The sequence below is a fragment of the Perognathus longimembris genome, chromosome 2 (assembly GCF_023159225.1).
Source record: "Perognathus longimembris pacificus isolate PPM17 chromosome 2, ASM2315922v1, whole genome shotgun sequence".
In the NCBI taxonomy this organism is placed as follows: domain Eukaryota; kingdom Metazoa; phylum Chordata; class Mammalia; order Rodentia; family Heteromyidae; genus Perognathus; species Perognathus longimembris.
Genome location: NC_063162.1, coordinates 94,665,092 through 94,685,899, shown reverse-complemented (window position 1 = coordinate 94,685,899; position 20,808 = coordinate 94,665,092). Strand labels below are relative to the sequence as shown.

The 20,808-nt window shown below is 34.2% G+C and overlaps 1 protein-coding gene across 2 annotated transcripts in view; it reads right to left on the bottom strand.

Moving 5' to 3' along the window:
• Nucleotides 1-2,080: 2,080 nt before the first annotated feature.
• Nucleotides 2,081-20,808, bottom strand: part of Meox2 (mesenchyme homeobox 2) — a 78,506-nt gene continuing 59,778 nt past the window's right edge. Inside the window, exons 3-4 of one of the 2 annotated variants that reach the window (XR_007210051.1) lie at nucleotides 18,153-18,682; nucleotides 2,081-2,091 (exon numbers count right to left, since the gene is read on the bottom strand). Coding sequence is in view for 1 of the 2 variants with exons in the window: in XM_048339752.1 (XP_048195709.1) it covers nucleotides 18,458-18,682 (225 nt within the window). In the remaining variant the exon portion in view is untranslated. Of the gene's footprint in view, nucleotides 2,092-17,304; nucleotides 18,683-20,808 lie in introns of those variants that run through there. The other variant, XM_048339752.1, reaches the window with a different exon arrangement.

Sequence of the window (20,808 nt, the reverse complement as noted above, 5' to 3'; positions counted from 1 at the left end):
GAAAATTGCTCTTCATTATTAATATTCAGGGAAATATAAATCAAAGCCACAATGAGACTATCATCTTATCAAAGTTGAAATAGCTATATTCAAAACCAAAGACAAAAGAATAAAGGTGGTCAAGGATGAAGAGAAAAGGGAACTCACGAATACTATTGGTGGGATAGTAAACTATAGTCATTATGGAAAGTTGTACATTGTTGTTTATAAAACTAAAAGCAGCTGAAATGCTCAGGGACAGTGCCCAAGCCCAGAAGTCAAGCCTCAAGATAAAAAAACAACCAACCAAACAAACAAAAAACTAAAAGCAGGACTACTTTATGATGTATCAACACAGCTTCTAGACATACGTTCGCGGCCCATTATTTCTTGTCATTCAACCTATTTTTAACCATTTCTTTGCTTATACTATATTGATTAATATAGTTTTGTATAATTAAGTTGTGATGATAGGTAATGTCAGGTGTTATTTTTATTATTACTTGGTCCGTTGTGGAGCTCAAACTCTAGGCCTGGATGCTACCCCCGAGCTATTCAGCTCAAGACTATTGCTCTGCCACTTGAACCACAGTGCCACTTCCAGTTTTCTGGCAGTTAATTGGAGATGAGACTCTCATTGACTTTCCTGCCCATGCTGGCTTTGAACCTTGATCCTCAGACCGCAGCCTCCTGAATAGCATGAGCCACTGGTGCCCATCTGTAATATCAGTCTTTAGTTAATTTTTTCTTCTTCAACATTGTATTGGCTATTCTAAAACCTTTGATTTTTGTGAATAAGCATTAGAATTAAAATAACCTATCAGCACACTGAGATTTGTTGAATGGATTATATTGGGAAGAACTAATGTATCAACAATATTGACTCTTCCTATTATCGAACACATCTCCATTTGTTTTTAGTGCCTTTTTTATTTGTCCAAAGTTTATATTTTTCTTCAAAGAGAGGAATGTGCAAATCAAACACAATAAAATAATACTTTATACTCTTTAGAATTGTTGTATCAGATCAAAGAAAACAAGGATAAATATTGGTAGGGATACAGAGGAACCAGAAGCCTCTTACACTACTCAGAGGGGTGGACATTGCTGCTGCCACTGAGGGAAGTAATTTGATAGGTTCTCAAAATGTAAATATGTAGTTATCATATTCTCCAAGGTATTATTTAAGTATTTGGACAATATTAGTTAGAATTTTCCAGAGACATGGAACTAGTAGAGATAGGTAGATAAATAGATAGATATTGCTCTCTCTATATTCCTCTCTTTCTATCTATATGCATATATATATGCTTATATTAACATATATATTAAAAGATATGATCAGCTAGTTGGATTAGCAAACAATAGTCTACCGAGACCTTAGAGCAGAGTCCCAGTGAAGCAGCTACTAGTGTAAGTCTGAGGGTCCCAAAGTCTCTCCCTTCCCGGGGGCAGTCTAGAAGAAAATATCCCATTAGTTTACATGAAAATTTCCTTCGACACAGCTCCAAAAAGGACAGAGAGTTGGGCTCTTTGTTCTTATTCCCCTTTCTGTTCCATCCAAATTGACCAATGGATGCTGCTTCTCCCCTTATGGGAAGGACTTCCTCATTCAGTTTGCTGACTCAAGTGCCTATCGTCACTGAATCCCCCTCATAGACACACACAGATTGTGCATTAACCATTATAGGAATCTCTCAATCCTGTCAAACTGATAAGCAAGTTTAGCATCCTAGACATGTATAAATCTACTGGTAGCGTTTATAATGATCACAAGAGTAAAGAAACAAAATGTGTTCTACATATGCAGTGAAATATTACTTTCCCACAAAAAATCTGATAAATGATATGACATAGAGGATCCTTAAATAATTTATATTAAGTGAATAAAGCCACATGCCATGTCTTACATTGTGTGATTCAATCTATATGAAATACAAGGAAAAAAAACTTCATAAAAACTGAAGAATGTATACAGTAATGGGACTAACAAGAATGTGAAGAGATGCAATTCCTTAATTCACACAAGCCTTTCTTTTAGAATGATAAAACGTTCTGGAATTACATGGGGGTACACATGGTACAATATTGTGAATATAATTTTTTAAAAAACTGAACTGTTCACTTTAGAAAAGGCTAGTGTGCACTATGTGAGTTTTATCTCAAAGAATGTTTTTAGAAAAAATATCAGGAAATGGAAACATGTTTTCAGGGGGTGTACAAAGAGTGATAGGTCCACGAGAATGGAAACAGGAAGAGGGACCAAATGCAGTCATAATATTCAATGCACATTATCTAAAAAATGAAATATGTAACTTAAAGTTAGGAAAAGAAAGGGGAAATGAGGGAAAATGGAAGGGGTGACAGTGGGAAAGAAACATTATACTCATAACCTGACTTCAGGAATTGTAACATCTTTGTACAACTTCTTAATAGTAGTTTCAAAAAAGAAAAAAAATATTTTTAAAAAGTACAACTAGTAGTAGATATTACAAGACGAGTATAGTTAGGTTTGGAGAAGCTAGCAATCCGAGGAGAAGAAAAGTGACTATAGTGACTGTGACATATAGTGATTCATTTATGTCAAACCATTTTAAAACTTCTGGCATCAAGTCAGAATCAGACAGATTGAGTTTTCAGGAAATAATCTAGTGGATCTGCCACCCAATAAAACCTTTAATAATAGGAATCAGAAACTATAGCACTCTCTCCAATAATGAAAAGAGGTCCAAAATTTTACAAATAAAAATAAAGAACTTGACATCATCATAATTAAATAGACTACACTTCAGCTTCAAATTGCTTCCTTCTTGCTGGGAGACAGTGGTTCTTGCCTGAATCCTCTTTACTCAGGAGGCTGAAATCTGAGAATTGTGATGTGAAGCCAGCCTAGACAGGAAAGTCCATGAGTCTTGTATCTTAGTTGAAGAGCCAGAGTAAAGCTCTTGTTCATGAAGTAGAATGATAGCCTTGAGCAAAAACAGTCAAGGACGGGGCTGAGTTCAAGTCCCAAGACCTGCACAAATATTACTTCAAAATGCTTTAAGATAATATAACCATTACCCTCTAATACTATCAGAAAATAAAGTTAAATATTCTCTGGAAGAAAATCTCCAATATGAGTCAGATCAGTGTTTTTGTAAGGGCAGTGACACTAAAGATGAAATCAAAAAATGGACTGAAAGTAGCATCAGTCTGAGTATAAGAACAGGGTAGAAGACAGGGAAAAAGTGCAGAATTCTTTTTTTTATTGTTCTTTACTCTGTTTTTAATTTATTGTCAAAGTGATGTACAAGAGGGTTACAGTTTCATATGTAAGGCAGTGAGTACATTTCTTGTATAACTTCTATGAGGATAGAAGTGGAATAATTTCATTAGTATATAACACAGGCTTTTTGGGTGAGGGGCTAGGAAATGAGAAGACTAATAAGTTTGGATGGGGACTTATTGAACTTTGAAGTAGCTGTGGATTTTTTCCAGGTGGAGATGGGTCCTATTACAGGAAAAGTGTCTAGGAAAATAGTACTTTTTATATGTCTGGCTCTGACTCCATGTTTGCCATCCCTGGCAGCCTAAACATGCACAATGTGAACATTTTACCACCTGTTACAGATCATTTGAAACAGCTCTGGTTAAAGTCTAAAATACACAAATTGTCATGTTGCTAACAAACTCTTCTAAGCACATAAAGAGAAAGCAAATTTACAAAAGTGAAATCAAAGTATTGCTTTACATTTGGGTCATTGAAGTCATAAAACTCAGGCATTTTTTCAAGTCAGTATAGTTTTTTCATTCAGTTGGAAATCTGATGAAATTTCAATATTAGTATGTGCTAGAAACAGTTTTATGCATTTCATTTGTATTTTTATAGAACACATTCTTATGTCAACATCAGGGTATATCCAAACTTTTAATAATATTTGAAAACTTAATAATTAAAGACACTTACATTAATTTAATAATTAAAAACACTAACATTTTCAATCCCTTTCACGCCTTAGTATGATTTGTGAGTCCCCTTATCTGAATATGTCAAATTCCATATTATATTTTCTCCTTTCTCTTGGCATATGAAATGTGAAATGTCCAAAGAAGTTTAGAGAAAGAGTAACTAATAAATTAGTTCAAGAATATTAAGTAAAATAACTGATGTGAAATAAACAGTGTACATAGAAGCCTATTATCTGAAATGAAATACACATATTGTTCCATGGAACATATTGTTCAATAAAAGTTATAATCTATAGATATAATATTTTCTTAGTTATAATAATGGGGAATAAAAACCCAGAAGTAGTACCTGTGCTGAATACAGTTGAAGAATGTTTAAAAAGGGCCAAGGGAAGTTATTAATCCTTCGTTAGAAAAAAAAAATTCACCTTGGTTTTGGTAGGAAAGCCAGATTATTATCTTGGGCCTTTCTTGCCTTTAGAGAATTATATCCATTTTCTGAAAAAGTGATAAAGGATGAGAAAACCTCTTTTCAAATGTCAGTTCAGCTTCTTAGAGTTCATGACCTGTTGGTGTCCCCACAGCCCCACTCAGACAGCTCCATCCAGAACAAGGTTTTGTGCAGGTCAACTCTCTAAGAAGAACCCATGATAAGCAGTGTAATCTAAATGAAAAGGACTTCAAAGCAGGCTCAGAATCAGTGTCTCCATGCAAGTACAGAATTTCACTTTCTTCCAAGTTCCCTTTCCCACTTGGAGATCCAGCAGGAGACAATATACTTGTTAAAAAATCTTAAAAACTCAAATTAGTGTAAAAAAATACAGAATAAAGAGGTTTTTTTCTTAGTGTACTATATGCAGTTATTTCTTTTTTCTTTCCATTTTCCCTCCTTTGGTTGTCACTGTTCTCCCCTTGTTGTCAATGTTCTTTTTTTATTTTTGTTCCTTTTTACTGTATATAAGTTTAACTGCTTTGGCAATAGGAAGGGGAAATCACAGAAATGGTGAGACAAAGGACAAAGGGTTAACCAATGCAACAGTGATGCTCACAAAAAACTATGTTGGAAATGAACTTTACAACTTGCTCATGGCAGTGGGGGGGTGGTCAGGGGAGAAATAAAATGGGAGAAAATGAGGGAGAGGTTAATAGTGTTTAAATGTATCTTAATTACCTTACATGTAACTGTTACTCCTTTATACATCACCTTTACAATAATAAATAAATAAAAACTTAAAAGTACAGAATAAAAAGGAGAAGATTGCCAAATTGTATTCTTGATAGCTCATACAAAGTCAGGTTTGCTTCCATCTGAATTACAGGCATTCTAGCCCCACTTTGCATTAGATTGTCTGCAATATTACCTGAGGGTAAGACATCTGTGTTCTTTCTTCTGCATTTAACAATACTATGACACGCCCCCCCACACACATGTTCATTCCTTTAAATTGTGTTTTTATTTTATCTTCTAATATTCTTCCTTGTGGTGATCCTGGGATTTGAAGTCAAGCCCTTGAACACTCCCTTGGCTTTTTTCACTCAGGGCTGGCATTCTACCATTTGAGCCACTCCTCCACTGATGGCTTTTAGTGATTAATTGGATATAATGGTGTCATGTCATAGACTTTCCTGCCTTTGCTGACTTTTAATTACAATCCTCAGATTTCAGCCTTTTAAGTAGCAAGGATATACAGTATACCACCAGTGCCTGGCTAGGGGATCTTACTTTCTTAGAAAAGAGTCTATATGCTACTGATGTTCATCTAGAGATGAGGGATTTTTAATACATGAATTATTGTAATCTGCCAACAATTGTTTACAAGGAGAATCAAAGAGGAGATCCCAGGCAAAGGGATGAACATTCCAATGGAAATTGAGCTCTTCTCTATTCACACATTTTCCAGTACTCTATTCTTTAGTGTGGGTAAACATAGTATTTCATTAAGATTTAAGATGTTACTTGGCACCAATATCTGTAATCCTAGCTGTAAACTGAGATTGGAGGATCACAGTTCAAATTCAGCCTAGAAAAGAAAGTCTGTGACACTCTTATTTCCAATAATCTATCTAGAAAAGGCTAGAAGCGATATTGTGGCTCAATTGGTACTGCTAGCCTTACACATAGAAAGGCTCAGGGACAAAACCCAGGCCCAGAGTTCAAGCTCCAGGACTAAGAAAAAAAAAGAATTAAGATATAAGAAAATTACAAATTCTAGGTTCAGGAAAGGAGAACATTATGACCATGAAAACAAAACAAAACAAAACAAAAAAACAACACAAAAATACCTGTATCTCTGAAATGGGACTTTGACATTTTATTACTCTCCTTGAGTGTAGGAGAACACTAAATTATACTTCAAATCATAGTAGCCTTTATCTTTATAAAAATGATCCCAAGACATTAAAAAAAAAGCCTGATCTTGCTACTTAAAGTGTTTTGTGCAACTATGAGCAGGACCCTCCAGAACTGTACACTTAGACTGCGTCCTCAGCAAATCCACTGGCATTTGGAAAAATTGAACCCATTAGAGCAAGATCCTGCGGAAATTAACTTTCATCAAGAATTTTTCAAAGGTCTATTTTTCCATTGAACAAATATAGATTAAATAAATAATATAAAAGTTTCCCTATAAGCTGGCCTCTGATGGATCATGCCTATAATCCTAGCTCCTTAGGAAGTTAAGATATGAGAAGTTGGTTCAAAGCTAGACCAGACTGGAAAGTAAGACTCTTATCTTCAATAAACTTCTTCCCCCAGAAAAAATGCAGAAGTGAAGCTCTGTGTCAAGTGGCAGAGCACTAGCCTTGAGCAAAAGAAGCTCAGGGACAGAGTCCAGACCCTAAGTTCAAGTCCCAGAACCAGCACATACACACAAAATAGTTCAGTTATAAACCAAGCAATAGACATTAACTAGTCATTGAATTTCATCATGGATAGTTATATAAGCTTTATGACATTACAGAAATCATTTATCCCTAATGTTGTTGGACACAATACAATATGGTTTAACAACATTGTTTAAACAATTTTGGAATGACTAATCTTAGGTAAATATGTAGAATTTTGCTCTAACTCACACATTATAAAAATACATGATAGATTAATTTTGTTATTAAGATTAATAACGTGTCCACATACCATATATTTAAGTTTATCGTCTGTGAAATTAACTTTTGTTAATTCTTAAGGCCTGGAATCAATTTGTAGGATGCAAATAGTGGGATAACTTTCAAGACACTAACACCATTTGTGTAAAAGAGGAAAATATTAGACAATTATTAGAGCAATATGAAAAGAAATGGACTTAAAGAGATAATTCAGACAATGTAACAATTGTTTTGCAAGGGTTTTGAGTTTGTAGCCAATAGTCCTTATATGTAAGTTAATCACTCCAAAGCACCACCCTGCCAATAAATAGAAACCTATTTTGGATTCCACTTTTAAACATCACAATATCTAGAATCATAGCTATTTCATAATTTGGAATTATTTCTAGACTGTGTTAATTTACATTAAGCCACAGTGGAACTCTCATTTACTCTTTCCTTGTAGGTGGACAGGGTAGGTGGGGCTCAGTAATTTTCTTCAACTATTTCAGGCCATTTTCTTCTAAATAGGTTAAGTGGGTTCTTCTTAATGGGTTCACTTGGCTTGGGAAGATACATACTAAAAAATATGTAGAGGAATTTATATTCCTCGTGAAAGACCATAAGATTGGATGTGTGAGTCTTTGAGTAGGAAAAGAATTTCTGTGGTCTTTCTTGGATGTCATATCTTCTTTAGAGTTTGATGATAGAAGGGAGATGAAATTTCGAGGCGACCATAGAGTATACAGAGGATCATGACTTATTGTGTTTTATATGTGAATTATTAAGAATTACATATTTGGAAACATCTCTATCCTTTTACAGCTACATAAAAATAGAATCTTCAAATTTTGTTCTTTTTCTTTTTTCTTTTGCCAGTCATGGGATTTGAACTCAAGGCTTTAGCACTGCCCATGAGCTTATTTTGCTCAAGGCTAGCACTCTACCACTTGAGCCACAGCACTACTTCTGGCTTTTCCTATATATGTGGTACTGAGGAATCAAACTCAGAGCTTTGTGCATGGCAGGCAAGCACTCTAACCCTAGGCCAAACTCCTGGCCCAAATTTTGGTCTTTTTATAGTTCAGTCTACTTTACTACAGCAAAAGAGCAATACTACTACAAATCAGGGAATGTCTCCTTTAACAATACATAAAAAAGAAGCACAAGTTATTAACATATGTTAATATATTTTATAGTGAAGAAGTAAAGAAATTCTGTTTTATGTGCTTTGTACTTGGCCAACTCAATTTTATTTCTACATTTAAGTATATTTTATTTATTTGAATATATCTTAAATTTCCATCCAACATTATGTTCTTTTTTTAATATTTTCAGTGATATTTTATTTTATTTTTTTCAAATTTTTATTATCAAACTGATGTACAGAGAGGTTACAGTTTCATACGTTAGGCATTGGATACATTTCTTGTACTGTTTGTTACCTTGTCCCTCATGCCCCCCTCCCTCCCCCCCTTTCCCTCCCCCCCCAGGTGTTCAGTTCACTTACACCAAACAGTTTTGCAAGTATTGCTTTTGTAGTTGTTTCTCTTTTTTTACCCTGTGTCTCTCAAATTTGGTATTCCCTTTGAATTTCCTACTTCCAATACCAGTAAACACGGTTTCCAATATACTCAGATAAGATTACAGAGATAGTGTAGGTACAACCACAGGAAGGTGATACAAGAACATCATCAATAATAGAAACTACACATACACATAGGATGTTGAAAGTAGTTACAACTGTGATATAACAATTGTTTCCATAACATGGAGTTCATTTCACTTAGCATCATCTTATGTGTTCATAAGGGTATAGCTATTGGGCCTTGTGATGCTCTATGGCTTGCCTAAACCTGTACTAATTATTCCCAATAAGGGAGGGCATAGAGTCCATGTTTCTTTGGGTCTGGCTCACTTCACTCCAACATTATGTTCTTAATACAAAACCTACATCCCCTTTATGCTTCTCATGCCAATGATTCTTTAACTTCAAGTGTATTGGTGCTTGATGTCAATAATCATGGTACATATTTTTGATAATTAAATGTGAAACTAAAAGCTTGTATATGAGTATATATTTATGCATACATGTATCTTCCAAGCTGAAATTTATTCTTTAATGAAAATATATGTATGTATCTTTGAAGTCTGTAAATCTTCCATGCTACTGTGGGCATTTTACTGGTTTTTGAAGAAACTACCACTATCTTAAGAATGATAACTTTGAAGAAATATTTTCTTTTTAAAAGTCATTACTGTGTGTTGTGACTGTCTGCTGTAATCCTAACTACTAAAGAGTGTGAGATCTGAGGAGCATGGTTCAAAACCAGTTCAGAAAAGACACTGTGAGACTTTCATCTCCAAGTAACCAGCAAAAACTTGGAAGAGGAGTTGTGACTGAAGTGGTAAAGCACGAAAGCTTAGATATAGCACAGGGCCCTGAGTTCTAGTACCAAGAGCAGCACATATATACACTCATGCACACCTGCAAACATGAACACACACATGTGCACACATACAGTCATTACTGTTGTATATTTGGTTGGATACACTATTTCCAAATTTCAAGTGTGTGATTTGAGATAATTCATACAAACGGTAAATTTCCTTCCAAATATTTTAGTATTTTTAAATAGATTTTAAAATTGGGAAGTAGATACAAGAGTTAGGTCCTTGTTTATAATAGTTAACATATTTAAAGGAACAAAATTGGACATTTCTGTCTTTCAGGGAGCTAAATAATTTCATTGACCTTATTCACTACAGTTACTTAACTGGTTCCATTTAATAAGAATGAATGACTGACACTGACTAACTTTACACAGTTACATATATTGGAATGGATCCTTACAATTTTCAGTCCACTGTTCCTTCTTATTTAACTTATCAGAAAAAAATAAGTAATAAGCTATACAAGTAATAAAAATATAAGTAGTTGATAAACTATTTTTTCAGGAAAATATATAACTTTGATGTAGCCTTAATTCAAAGGGAAGCTTTCTTTCATGAGTGATGGTGGAAATAGAAAAAATAGAAAGTTTTACAGCTTTGCAGTGCAGTCTGACCTTTGAAGTACTCCCAAAGTGGAGGGTGTATAGGCTGTGCTTAAATCCTCTCTTCCAATGTGGCTCATCATTTTTCCTCAGCCAAGAATAGCCGTTTTAGGCAATAGTAAGTTGTGACACCTGATTTTGCTTTAAAACAGCACCTGCTCCAAACATAATTAACAGCCTATTTCTGAAAAAGAACTCCATACTGTGCAGATGGTATTCTTCATACCAGACAAGCAACGATATATATTGGAAATCAGCCAAACTGTCTGCAAAATATTGTGAGAATTTTGAGACAGGCAACTGAATATAACGAAAGTTTTCTCTTTTCCTTTAAACCACATTTTGAACATCTGTTAAAACCTGGTCTTCACTTCTCCTTGTACTTTTTTTCAATTCTGATTTGGTGTTCGTTACAATTTAAAATTTATAATTTAGTTTTGGTTTGTGAAATCTAAACAATACCCACACAAAAAGATGTTTTAGGATTCCATTTTCAAGTAAACTTATGTTTTTTCTACTAATATTAAATTGCATAAATCTCAAAGCCATTTCAATTATGCATTTGTTCAAATATCGATTGATTTCTTCAAACTACCAACTTCGGAGCTGATGTTCATATATGTGCCAATTATACCTGGAATAATTCCACTGGGTATAATTTGCCTCACAATCATCATAGAGTGCTCTGCTCTTCAAGTTGGGATCCAGAACTGAGCATCCTAGAAATGTGAGAAGTAGTATCCTTGCTTAACTAATACAAATTCAGAATGTGGATCAGTGCTGCATTTGCCAGGCATTGTTCAAATTGCTAAAGACATAGCAATGATGGGAATAGAAAAAAACATCCTTGTTCTTTTGAAGCCTACAGTCAAATGAGGAAGTGTGAGTAGTTGCCTGCCTAATGACTACAAAGTAAACAATACTAATTACAAATGATAGAGTGTGTCAGTTGGTGCCATTTTATTTAAAAGGATCAAGGATTGTCTTTATTAGGGAATAAGTCAGTAGACCTTTAGTGGCAAAGCCTTCCAGCAGCACAACTAGAGAATCCAAATCCTAGCGAGAATAATGGATTCAGCCTAGCCACTGCTGGCATGAGGCCATGAGTGGATGAACATTAGGAAAGGTGTTTGCATACCAGATGTATGGATATTATGTGGAGGGATTTATTTCTTTGAAACCCCAATAAAGGTTTGGAGAATTCATTGTAAGCTATTGCAATGTTTTCTGAAAAGGTTGGACATTAATTATCTTTTCTTTGAAAAAATGTCCAATTATTTTTTGTGGAACACAACTACTATTTGAAAATTTGTTTGTGCATACCACCATGAATCATTTACAATCCAATCTGATTTATGTTTTTAGAGTGACCACTCTTGCTGTAATATGTGTAAAAATTGACTATGTACAAACCGTTGAAAGACTAATAACTACAAGACATCTATATCATGTGTTAAGTTTTCTTAAATTGTGACCCCTGCATTCAGTCCTCTGGCATAAGCAACTACTTAGAAGCCACAAAACTGCTTGGGAAGAGTCACCACTTTAGAGTTTTATTAATGAAATTATTTAAAAATACATATGGTATTTCTTTAGTTTTGAATGTGCTTACTAAAATTATTTTGAATGTATTTGTTATGATTTTATAGTTTTACATAATTGGATTGATTAAACAGCATTCTATAGGAATCTTTAATTTTAAGATACAAATAATTCAAGTAAGGAAAAGTAGAGATGGAGGTTATTTTGTATGATCTAATAATATTTGTAAAGGATAATGACATTTTACTGTGTATTTAAAATATGAAATAAAAAATACCAATGAAGATTAATTTTAAGTATGGAACAAAATTATCAGAATCATTGTTGTGTGTGTGTGTGTGTGTGTGTGTGTGTGTGTGTGTGTGTGCATATATGTGTTAGTCAAAGGGCTTGATCTCAGGGCCTGGGTGCTCTTCTCAAACTTTTGTGCTCAAGGGTAAGTTACAACTTTGCTTTTGGCCTTTTGGTGATTAACTGGAGATAAGTGTTTCATTAACTTTCCTGCTCTACAATCCTCAGATCTCCATTCCTGAATAGCTAGGAATACAAACATGAGCCACCTAGCTCCCTTAGACATTCTTGATTTTTACAGCATAGCTTAAAATTTTACTGGCAGAAACATAATGTATCGAATGCACAATTGATGTAAATGTCAGGCAGCCCTTGAAGTGCTAACTCTCTGATGGTTGTCTAGGAAGAGCTATGCATGTTCCTACCTAGCACTATGAGGAATTAAATATTTTGTGCATTAATTAAGTTGAACCAGACTAAACAATACCTATAGAAGTGCTGAATATGCAGGTCTCATAATTAAATACTAATATTAAGAAATATTCCGGGGCTGGGGTATGGCCTAGTGGCAAGAGTGCTTGTCTCTTATACATGAGGCCCTGGGTTCAATTCCCCAGCACCACATATACAGAAAACGGCCAGAAGTGGCGCTGTGGCTCAAGTAGCAGAGTGCTAGCCTTGAGCAAAAAGAAGCCAGGGACAGTGCTCAGGCCCTGAGTCCAAGCCCAAGGACTGGCCAAAAAAAAAAAAGAAATATTCCGAGATAAATCAGTAACACAGACAATAAACTGATCATTCACCAGTGCAATATATATGTTACAAATACAGAATTAACAATTTACTATTAGTCAAATATTATCTAAGGTAACTTAAGAATGACAACAATTTTAAGGCAAAATTATTTTTTACAAGTTTCCTGGTTTATTAATTTTGATATAAGCTTTTCCATACATGTAACTTTAATTTAATTTTTTCTCTTGAGGTTTAATATACCTTTTAAGTTTGAAAGGTAAAGTGTTCATGGGGGAATACTGATGAGGTTTTAGTTGTTCTCTACTTGGCTTTCATGATGTTGACTTACAAATGATTTGCAAGCACTAGAAATTTTAAAATAAATAATAGAGTATTTTATCATCTATTAAACTCTTGTATTTATAATTGCTATACCACCACAGGAATCTCTTCTAATTGGTCTTTTAAATATTATAACATCAAGAAAATTTTTTCAGAATATTTCTTAGCTTAAGAAATGAAAATATTGTTTACATAATGTCAAATTGACTAGACACTGGTGGCTCACACCTATATTATAGCTTCTCTGGACACTAAAGTCAGAGGTTCATTTTTTTAAAGTCACTTTTGTTACTTTGTCCATTTTCTACTATGATTCTGTAAGAGCTGAAAGGACAAACAGTGACATCACAAGAAGAAATGTTATGTCATTGCAATTGGCAGAAAAAATAAACATTCTTTAAAAAGTAATAAAATTCACTTTTATAACAAGATGTGTAAATTAATCCTGGAGATTTTAAATATTGATACTAATCTAAATACTAATATTTTTGTAGCTACAAATTTATCTGTATTTTGTATTGTTGCTTTTTCTTGGAAGAATAGAAGAAAGGAAGCTGGAGAGAAAAATATAATTATTTTCCAAAATGGTCCTAAGAAGAATTATTCCTACCAAATTTTTTTATTTGATATTCTAACATGGTGTTTGAAATATCACTCATATCACAGACAAAATGATTTATTAGAAAATAGGCATACATAACAGGCTTATTATTAGGATCAACAGCCTAAGAGTATTTAGAAATTAAAAAAAAGAAAAATGTTAGTATAATTTCTACACCCGTTTAAATAAGCTACTCTCTTATAACTTATTTATCTTTAACTATGAAATTTCTCTACTATTTCTCTTGGAATAAAACTAACATTAACCATAAAAAAGATGCCAGTATTTTAAAATATTATTCGGTTTTCTTTTTATATTACCCTAAATTTGTAAAAAAAAGATTTCAATTAAAAATGCCAGTTAATGAATGCAATACCTCTTGATCAATGTTAACTCTTTTACCTTTCTATACATCTCTCCCAACCCCACCGATCCCCTCAATTTCCCTAGTCCCATTTGAAAAATATTCTTGAAAACATAGTGACATAAAACTGCAAAATACTTACTTTTGTAATTTTCTTTATTTTCTATCTGCTCTCTAATCATGCCCTACCAGCATAAAGAAAGTCCTTACTGAAATTGAGAAGCCATTCTACTTACTATTTTTGTCATGTAATATAAACTTAATAGGTATAAAAACTGTGGTTGGATCTATTTCAAAGGCATTTAGTTCATTTTATAAAACAAAATAGCAAAAAGATTTTATGAATGATCCCTGAGGAGCGGGCAGCTCTAGGTAAACACTGGAAGTGAAAGTGTAATGGGGTCAATGTCAGTGAAGAGTTAAATATGAGGATCATGTTTTATAGTGACCCTTTAAAGCCTACTTAGATATACCTACCCATGATCCTATAATACATTCATCTTAGGACTTTCTACAGTGCTTCAGAGCCTGATGAACATCCACTGAACAATATGGTATATACCATGATAGGATTCCCAAAAAATAAAAACAAAACTAAAACGAGGGAAAGGCATCTCAAACCTGTACCACTAGCTACAGATAGAAAGGGTCACAGACTAATGGAAAGAGATTTTGAAATCCTTCTCAACAGAAAAAAAATCTAGGTGGAATGGAAAATGCCATCTCACTTCTGGTGGGAAGTATAAAGCAGAAAATGGCAGTCCAATCCGGCCTGAATGAAAATAGGAAATGATGTAAAAATAACCAGGGCAAACAAGGAGCAAATGAAAAACCCTAAATTCAGTCCTTAATAACCAAAGAGAGAGAGCGAGAGAGAGAGCGAGAGAGAGCGAGAGAGAGAGAGAGAGAGAGAGAGAGAGAGAGAGAGAGAGAGCAAAAGGAGGGAGAGAAGGAAGAAAGGAGAAAAATACCCTTAGTTTTTCTTTTCATTTTAGGTTGTTGACACATAAAGGGTAAATTAAACCCTATGTAATTCATTAGAATATTGCATTTTCCCTCACAGAACTTTTAACTACAGAAAGATAATGAAGACATTACAGGCCTGACCTATGCTTCATTTTAAACATAGATGAATACTAAAACCTAGAAGAAGAAAAACAAGTTCTTCTAATTAACATTAGCTTAGGAGCTCGTTCTAAAGTTTGATGGTTCAACTCTTGCTTAGGATACACAAAGCAATGAGTTTAAATCTCAGTATTATGAAACAATGCCAGAAACAGAACAAAGCCCTGTCAATATAAAAGTTTGTTGCAATTAATATCACTTAGCTTGCTTTAACAGTGTTCCAATGTGTTCAGTGTCATACATTGGGGTCAATTTAATCCAGCCATATGACCTTTCTTACCTATTCATGTCCTCTGAGGTTAAATTTCATTTTAGAATAACTCAAGATTCTGTGATAAAGGCATAATCCATGTTACATAAGCTTTGCTTTTCCTAACTGTCCTGTCCATTCTGAATCATTTGCCTTTCTTCTAGCACACTATTTTTACCTCTTCCTATTTCATGAGAAATCTTAATTCTTCAGTGACTTCTAAGCAGTTTTTTCTTCATCCCTGTTGCACTCAATTTGATATATGTCTCCCATTTCTTCAGTCTATCTAGATTGATTTTTTTATCCTTAAGTAGTTATACAAAGGAGCTGACATTCAACAAAGCAGTTTATGAATGTAATATGGCACAATCTATGTCACCTTAGAACATTCTTACCACTCTTCCCACTCCCTGCCCATCCACCCTCATTTCCCCCACTTTTCTTAATATTGTAACATATATACTGACATGTTTACTGGATGTTCAAGTTGATTCTTAATTTAAATCTCATTCTAAGCCTGGTGCCAGTATTCACACCTGTTATCCTAACTACTCAGGAGGCTTTGTTGTTTGAAACCAGCCTGGTAAAAATATCCAGAAGGGTCTATGTCCAAAAAAATCACATCTGAGGATTGTGGTTCAAAGCCGCCCTGGGCAAGAAAGTCATTGAAACTCTTATTACCAATTACCAGCAAAAAACCAGAAGGTGAGATGTGGCTTGCACTGTAGAGCACTAGCCTTGAGTGAAAAAGCTAAGGGACAAGCATTCAGTCCCTGAGTTCAAGCCCCAGTACTGGCACTCCTGTACCTACACCCCCACTCCCCAACTACCCTCCCACATCAAACCAGTAATTGCACAATTGTATTTCCCACCATATGATAGGTGCAGTTTCAAAAATCAACAACAACAACACAATAATAATAATAATAATAATGAACAATAAGGGTTTGGGAAAATTTTACTGGCCATTTTTCTATATTTCTATTTTTAATTCATTAGGAGGGAAAAGTAGAAGCTAGCAATGCTTCTACATTCTTCTGATTTAACATAAAACAAATAGAAACAACGGGATAGATATAAATTGGTCTAGGCATTCAGTACATTTTAATAATTTATGATACTAAATGTATTCATTGTTTCATTAAACTGCTACATCGCAGCAATTTCTCACAGGGAGGAGCCTATTTAATTCATCTCACCAATGTCGATGACCACTTCAAACACTGAATTGGGGGATGTAGCTTAATGGCAGTCTGCATACATAAAGCATTGGATATGAAAACCAACATTACAATAGTAAAATGAAATAAGCTAAGTGGATTGATTTGCTCATATTGTACATACCCACTAAAATGTATAAGCATTACATTTATCTAATTTTGCTAAATAATATTTTTCTATTTTTACTTTTTATTAATAAAGCACACAAAGAAATCCATTTTTTACATTATTTAAGTTAGAGAAATAATTTTATGTATGTATATTTTTAGGTGCTCTCTGACTACCAAAGAATTGAGTTTTTTTTATTTTGTAGTAAAAATTCAGAAATGTATACAATTTCCTAATTACTTTGACCCAGATTACATAAAATCTGATAATCTGAGACATTTTAAAGCACTGATATATATGTATATATACATATGTACATAGATACATATACATATATATGTTTAATTCTATCAAAATTATGAAAACATCTGGTGGTTACCCTTATAACACTAGCTACTCAGGAGGCTATTCAGGAGGCTGAAACCTGAAGATTGCTGTTTGAAGCCAGCTAGAAAGTCAATTATCCCCAGTTAATGATAAAAAAAAATTAAAAGATGGAAGTGAAGCTGTGACTCAAGTGGTATAGCTCAATTCTTGAGCAAAAGAAGCTCAGGAACAGTGCCCAGTTCTTGGGTTCAAGCTTCAGAATCAGCACCCAATTAATAAAATTAATAAAATCACAGTAAAGCGACCAAAGTTATTTACAAAGGATCATTTATTAAACTTTTTTTCAAAATACAATGATTGTTGCTCTGTACAAACACATCACATATTCATAAGAATGTATTTTTGCTGAACTTAATTTGGAGATATTTGGAATCCTGTCATCTATCCATTGGATACATCAGCCTTGTTCTTCACCTTGTTTAATATCTTTAGCAATAAGGAAGAAAAGTTTTCCTTGATATTTAAATCACATCCACAAGAGATAATATTATTTATAGAAATAAAATCAGAAAATGTCTGCCATACAAAGTTCTTTCTGCAAGGTAACTGCATTTCCTATTATCCTAAAGTTAATTTTCAAGCTATACGATAGGAAGAATTGAGGAGCTAGGTTAAGTTCTATAATGTATTAGCAGCAGCAGTTGAGCGCAAATGCAACATAAGATTTGTTTTGTCTGTGGTACAAGAATATGCCCTATCAGACTCTACTGTATTTTTCTCTACTTGAACACAGGTAAGCACGTGCTGGTTTCTCAATGACCAAGTGTATTAAAAATACAAGAAGCTGTTTCTGGTTGTCAATGTGGCTACCTATTCTCATTAGCTAATATGAATGCATTGCTAAAATTAGTGAAGACAGAAAAACAACTTAAGTGTAATATATACAGAGTTAAAAATACATTTTAAAAATCCACTTGGTGATTTCAGGCACTGTGGCTGTTCAGGATAAAATATTTCATGGTTTATACTCGATAGCAATTTAATTTTCAGTGCAAGCAAAAGCAAATACCTGCCCACTGTCATATACATGACCTTGTGCATTTGGAATGTTCAATGTTCAAGATTTCATCTTTGGTATGTTCATTCTGGAAGCATCTTGAATTAAAAAAAAAAAACAACGCCTTCTCAAATTTGCTTTTGATAGCAACTTAATTTTCAGTGCAAGCAAAAGCCACACACACCTTTGTCGCTGCCATGCATGCAATCAAACAGATTTGGAATTGAAAGCAAGTTCACCCTCTCCATCTTCAACAAGAGGCACTTATTATAAGACTCTCCACCAACCATGTAAAACAGGTGGATGCGAGGCCTGGGTTCAAACATCATCACTTCCATAGTCATCTCTGTGTGTAAACGATGTTTGGGTAAGGCATGCCATCACAACGTTTTCTTCCTGAGAATGGAGCTGGTCCTCTCTGTGCCTATCATAAGTGAGCATGCTCTGAGCTCTGGTCGCTGTCGTGACTGTCTTCATTGGCTAAAGAGTCCCCTGTCTGCTGGAGGGTGGCCGCTCCGATTCCAGAGAGCTCAGAAGGAAGGAGTGTGCCCTTTTTCACATTCACCAGTTCTTTTTCTCGGGCTGCAGCTCCTTGCTGCCCTCCTTTCACCCTCTTCCACTTCATTCGCCTGTTCTGGAACCAAACTTTCACCTTGGAGAGGAAGTGGGATAGAACAAAACAAAACAAGCAATTAAGATGGCATTCTTTTCTCCTTCAGACATCAAAACAAACTAAGTGTGAAAATATTGGAAGGGATGACTGGTCAAAATGCATTACATGCATTAACTGCTTTGTTAAATGGAGACTCATTTCCAGAACTACTTAAAGAAAATAAATAAATATATAAGATAAATAAATATTAACAATGCATAGCTCCTCAAAAGCCGATGGAAGGAAATAAAGTTAGACCAAAAATACTTCACTATTGAATTTCATCAAGTTGCATGCAAAAGTCTATTTCACATTTTTTAATGTATGATACAAAAATAGAATGAGATGAGGAAGTACTCTTTCAAGGCTGCTGGTGAACATTTAACTTTTTATAAAGAGTTTCTATGTGCTAGAAATAATAGAACATTTGTCTTGGTTAAAGCTTTTACACCCTCTCACATTCTTCTTTGACTTGCCCATTGGTGTTGATTCCAGAGACAATTTACCAGATGCTCCTGAGGGTACTGAAGGAGCTGCATCTGAACAGCCATGAGGTAAGAAACTACACTATACTGATATCATGCTCCAGTGAGCTACCCTAAATAAGTAATTCTAACTATGGCAGGCTCAGATGTCCCTTAATATATATAGGGTCAGGATCCCAAATTACAATGATAAAGTAAAAAAAAATTTCAAATTGACCATTGTAAATCAGGGACTGTTTAGTTCTTGTTGCTGTGAGAAATTTTTATTGAACCATTTCACCTCACATTAAGTCTGTTCTCTTTTCTTTTAGAGTAATTTATATAATTTTTCATTTTGTGCTTACAATTGTAACTCAAGAGTCAGAAACTTGGAGGATTATGGTCCAAAACCAGCCGAAGCAGTAAAGTCTCTAAAATAACAAAAGAGAATAAAGAAAAGGAACCATTTTATTTCTGAAAAAATGTTTATGATAAAAAGTTGTCTACATTTATTAAATGTGGATACTGAGTCCTATACTATATAATTCACATCAGAAATAATTTTAAAGATAATTTATAATTGAATTTGCCTAATGCATTCATATGTCTCTCTTAGATTAGCAGACACATTTGTGTATACATACACATATAAATACACAAAAATTTTGAACAAGTAAGCATTTACTGATATGATGGTCATCAATTGCAGCCAGAAATCTACTGGCATCAATGCATCTTGCTAGAACGAAATCTACATCAATGGGTCAAAGGCCATGTGAATACAGCACAATAATATAGAAAAATCATTTCCCAATTTTGCATAGGTTTCATTCCCTGCTCATTCCAGTGCAAAATAGTTCCACTTGATTTACATAATGCCCAACATTTTGAATTATCTATGGGAGGTTTTAACTAATGCAGTAATAATTCCTGCTATCTCATAAAATGTCTTCTTAGCCATTTAAACATAATCTGTCATTCCCCTTAATGAAATCTTTTCCCTTGCATGAATGAAGTTTCCTGGAGCACAACAATGTTCATCGCAGCACAATTTGTCATAGCTAGAATCTGGAACCAACCCAGATGCCCCTCAGTAGACGAATGGATAAGGAAAATGTGGTACATATAAACAATGGAATTTTATGCCTCTATCAGAAAGAATGACATAGCCCCATTTGTAAGGAAATGGAAGGACTTGGAAAAAATTATACTAAGTGAAGTGAGCCAGACCCAAAGAAACATGGACTCTATGGTCTCCCTTATTGGGAATAATTAGTACAGGTTTAGGTAAGTCATAGCAGAGGATTACAAGAGCCCCATAGCTATACACTTATGAACACATAAGATGATGCTAAGTGAAATGAACTCCATGTTATGGAAACGATTGTTATATCACAGTTGTAACTACTTTCAACATCCCATGTGTATCTGTAGCTTCTATTATTGATGATGTTCTTGTATCACCTTCCTGTGGTTGTACCTACACTATCTCTGTAATCTTATCTGAGTATATCGGAAACCATGTATACTGGTATTAGAACTAGGAAATTGAAAGGGAATACCAAATTTGAGAGACACAGGGTAAAAAAAGACAAACAACTACAAAAGCAATACTTGCAAAACTGTTTGGTGTAAGTGAACTGAACACCTCATGGGGGGAAA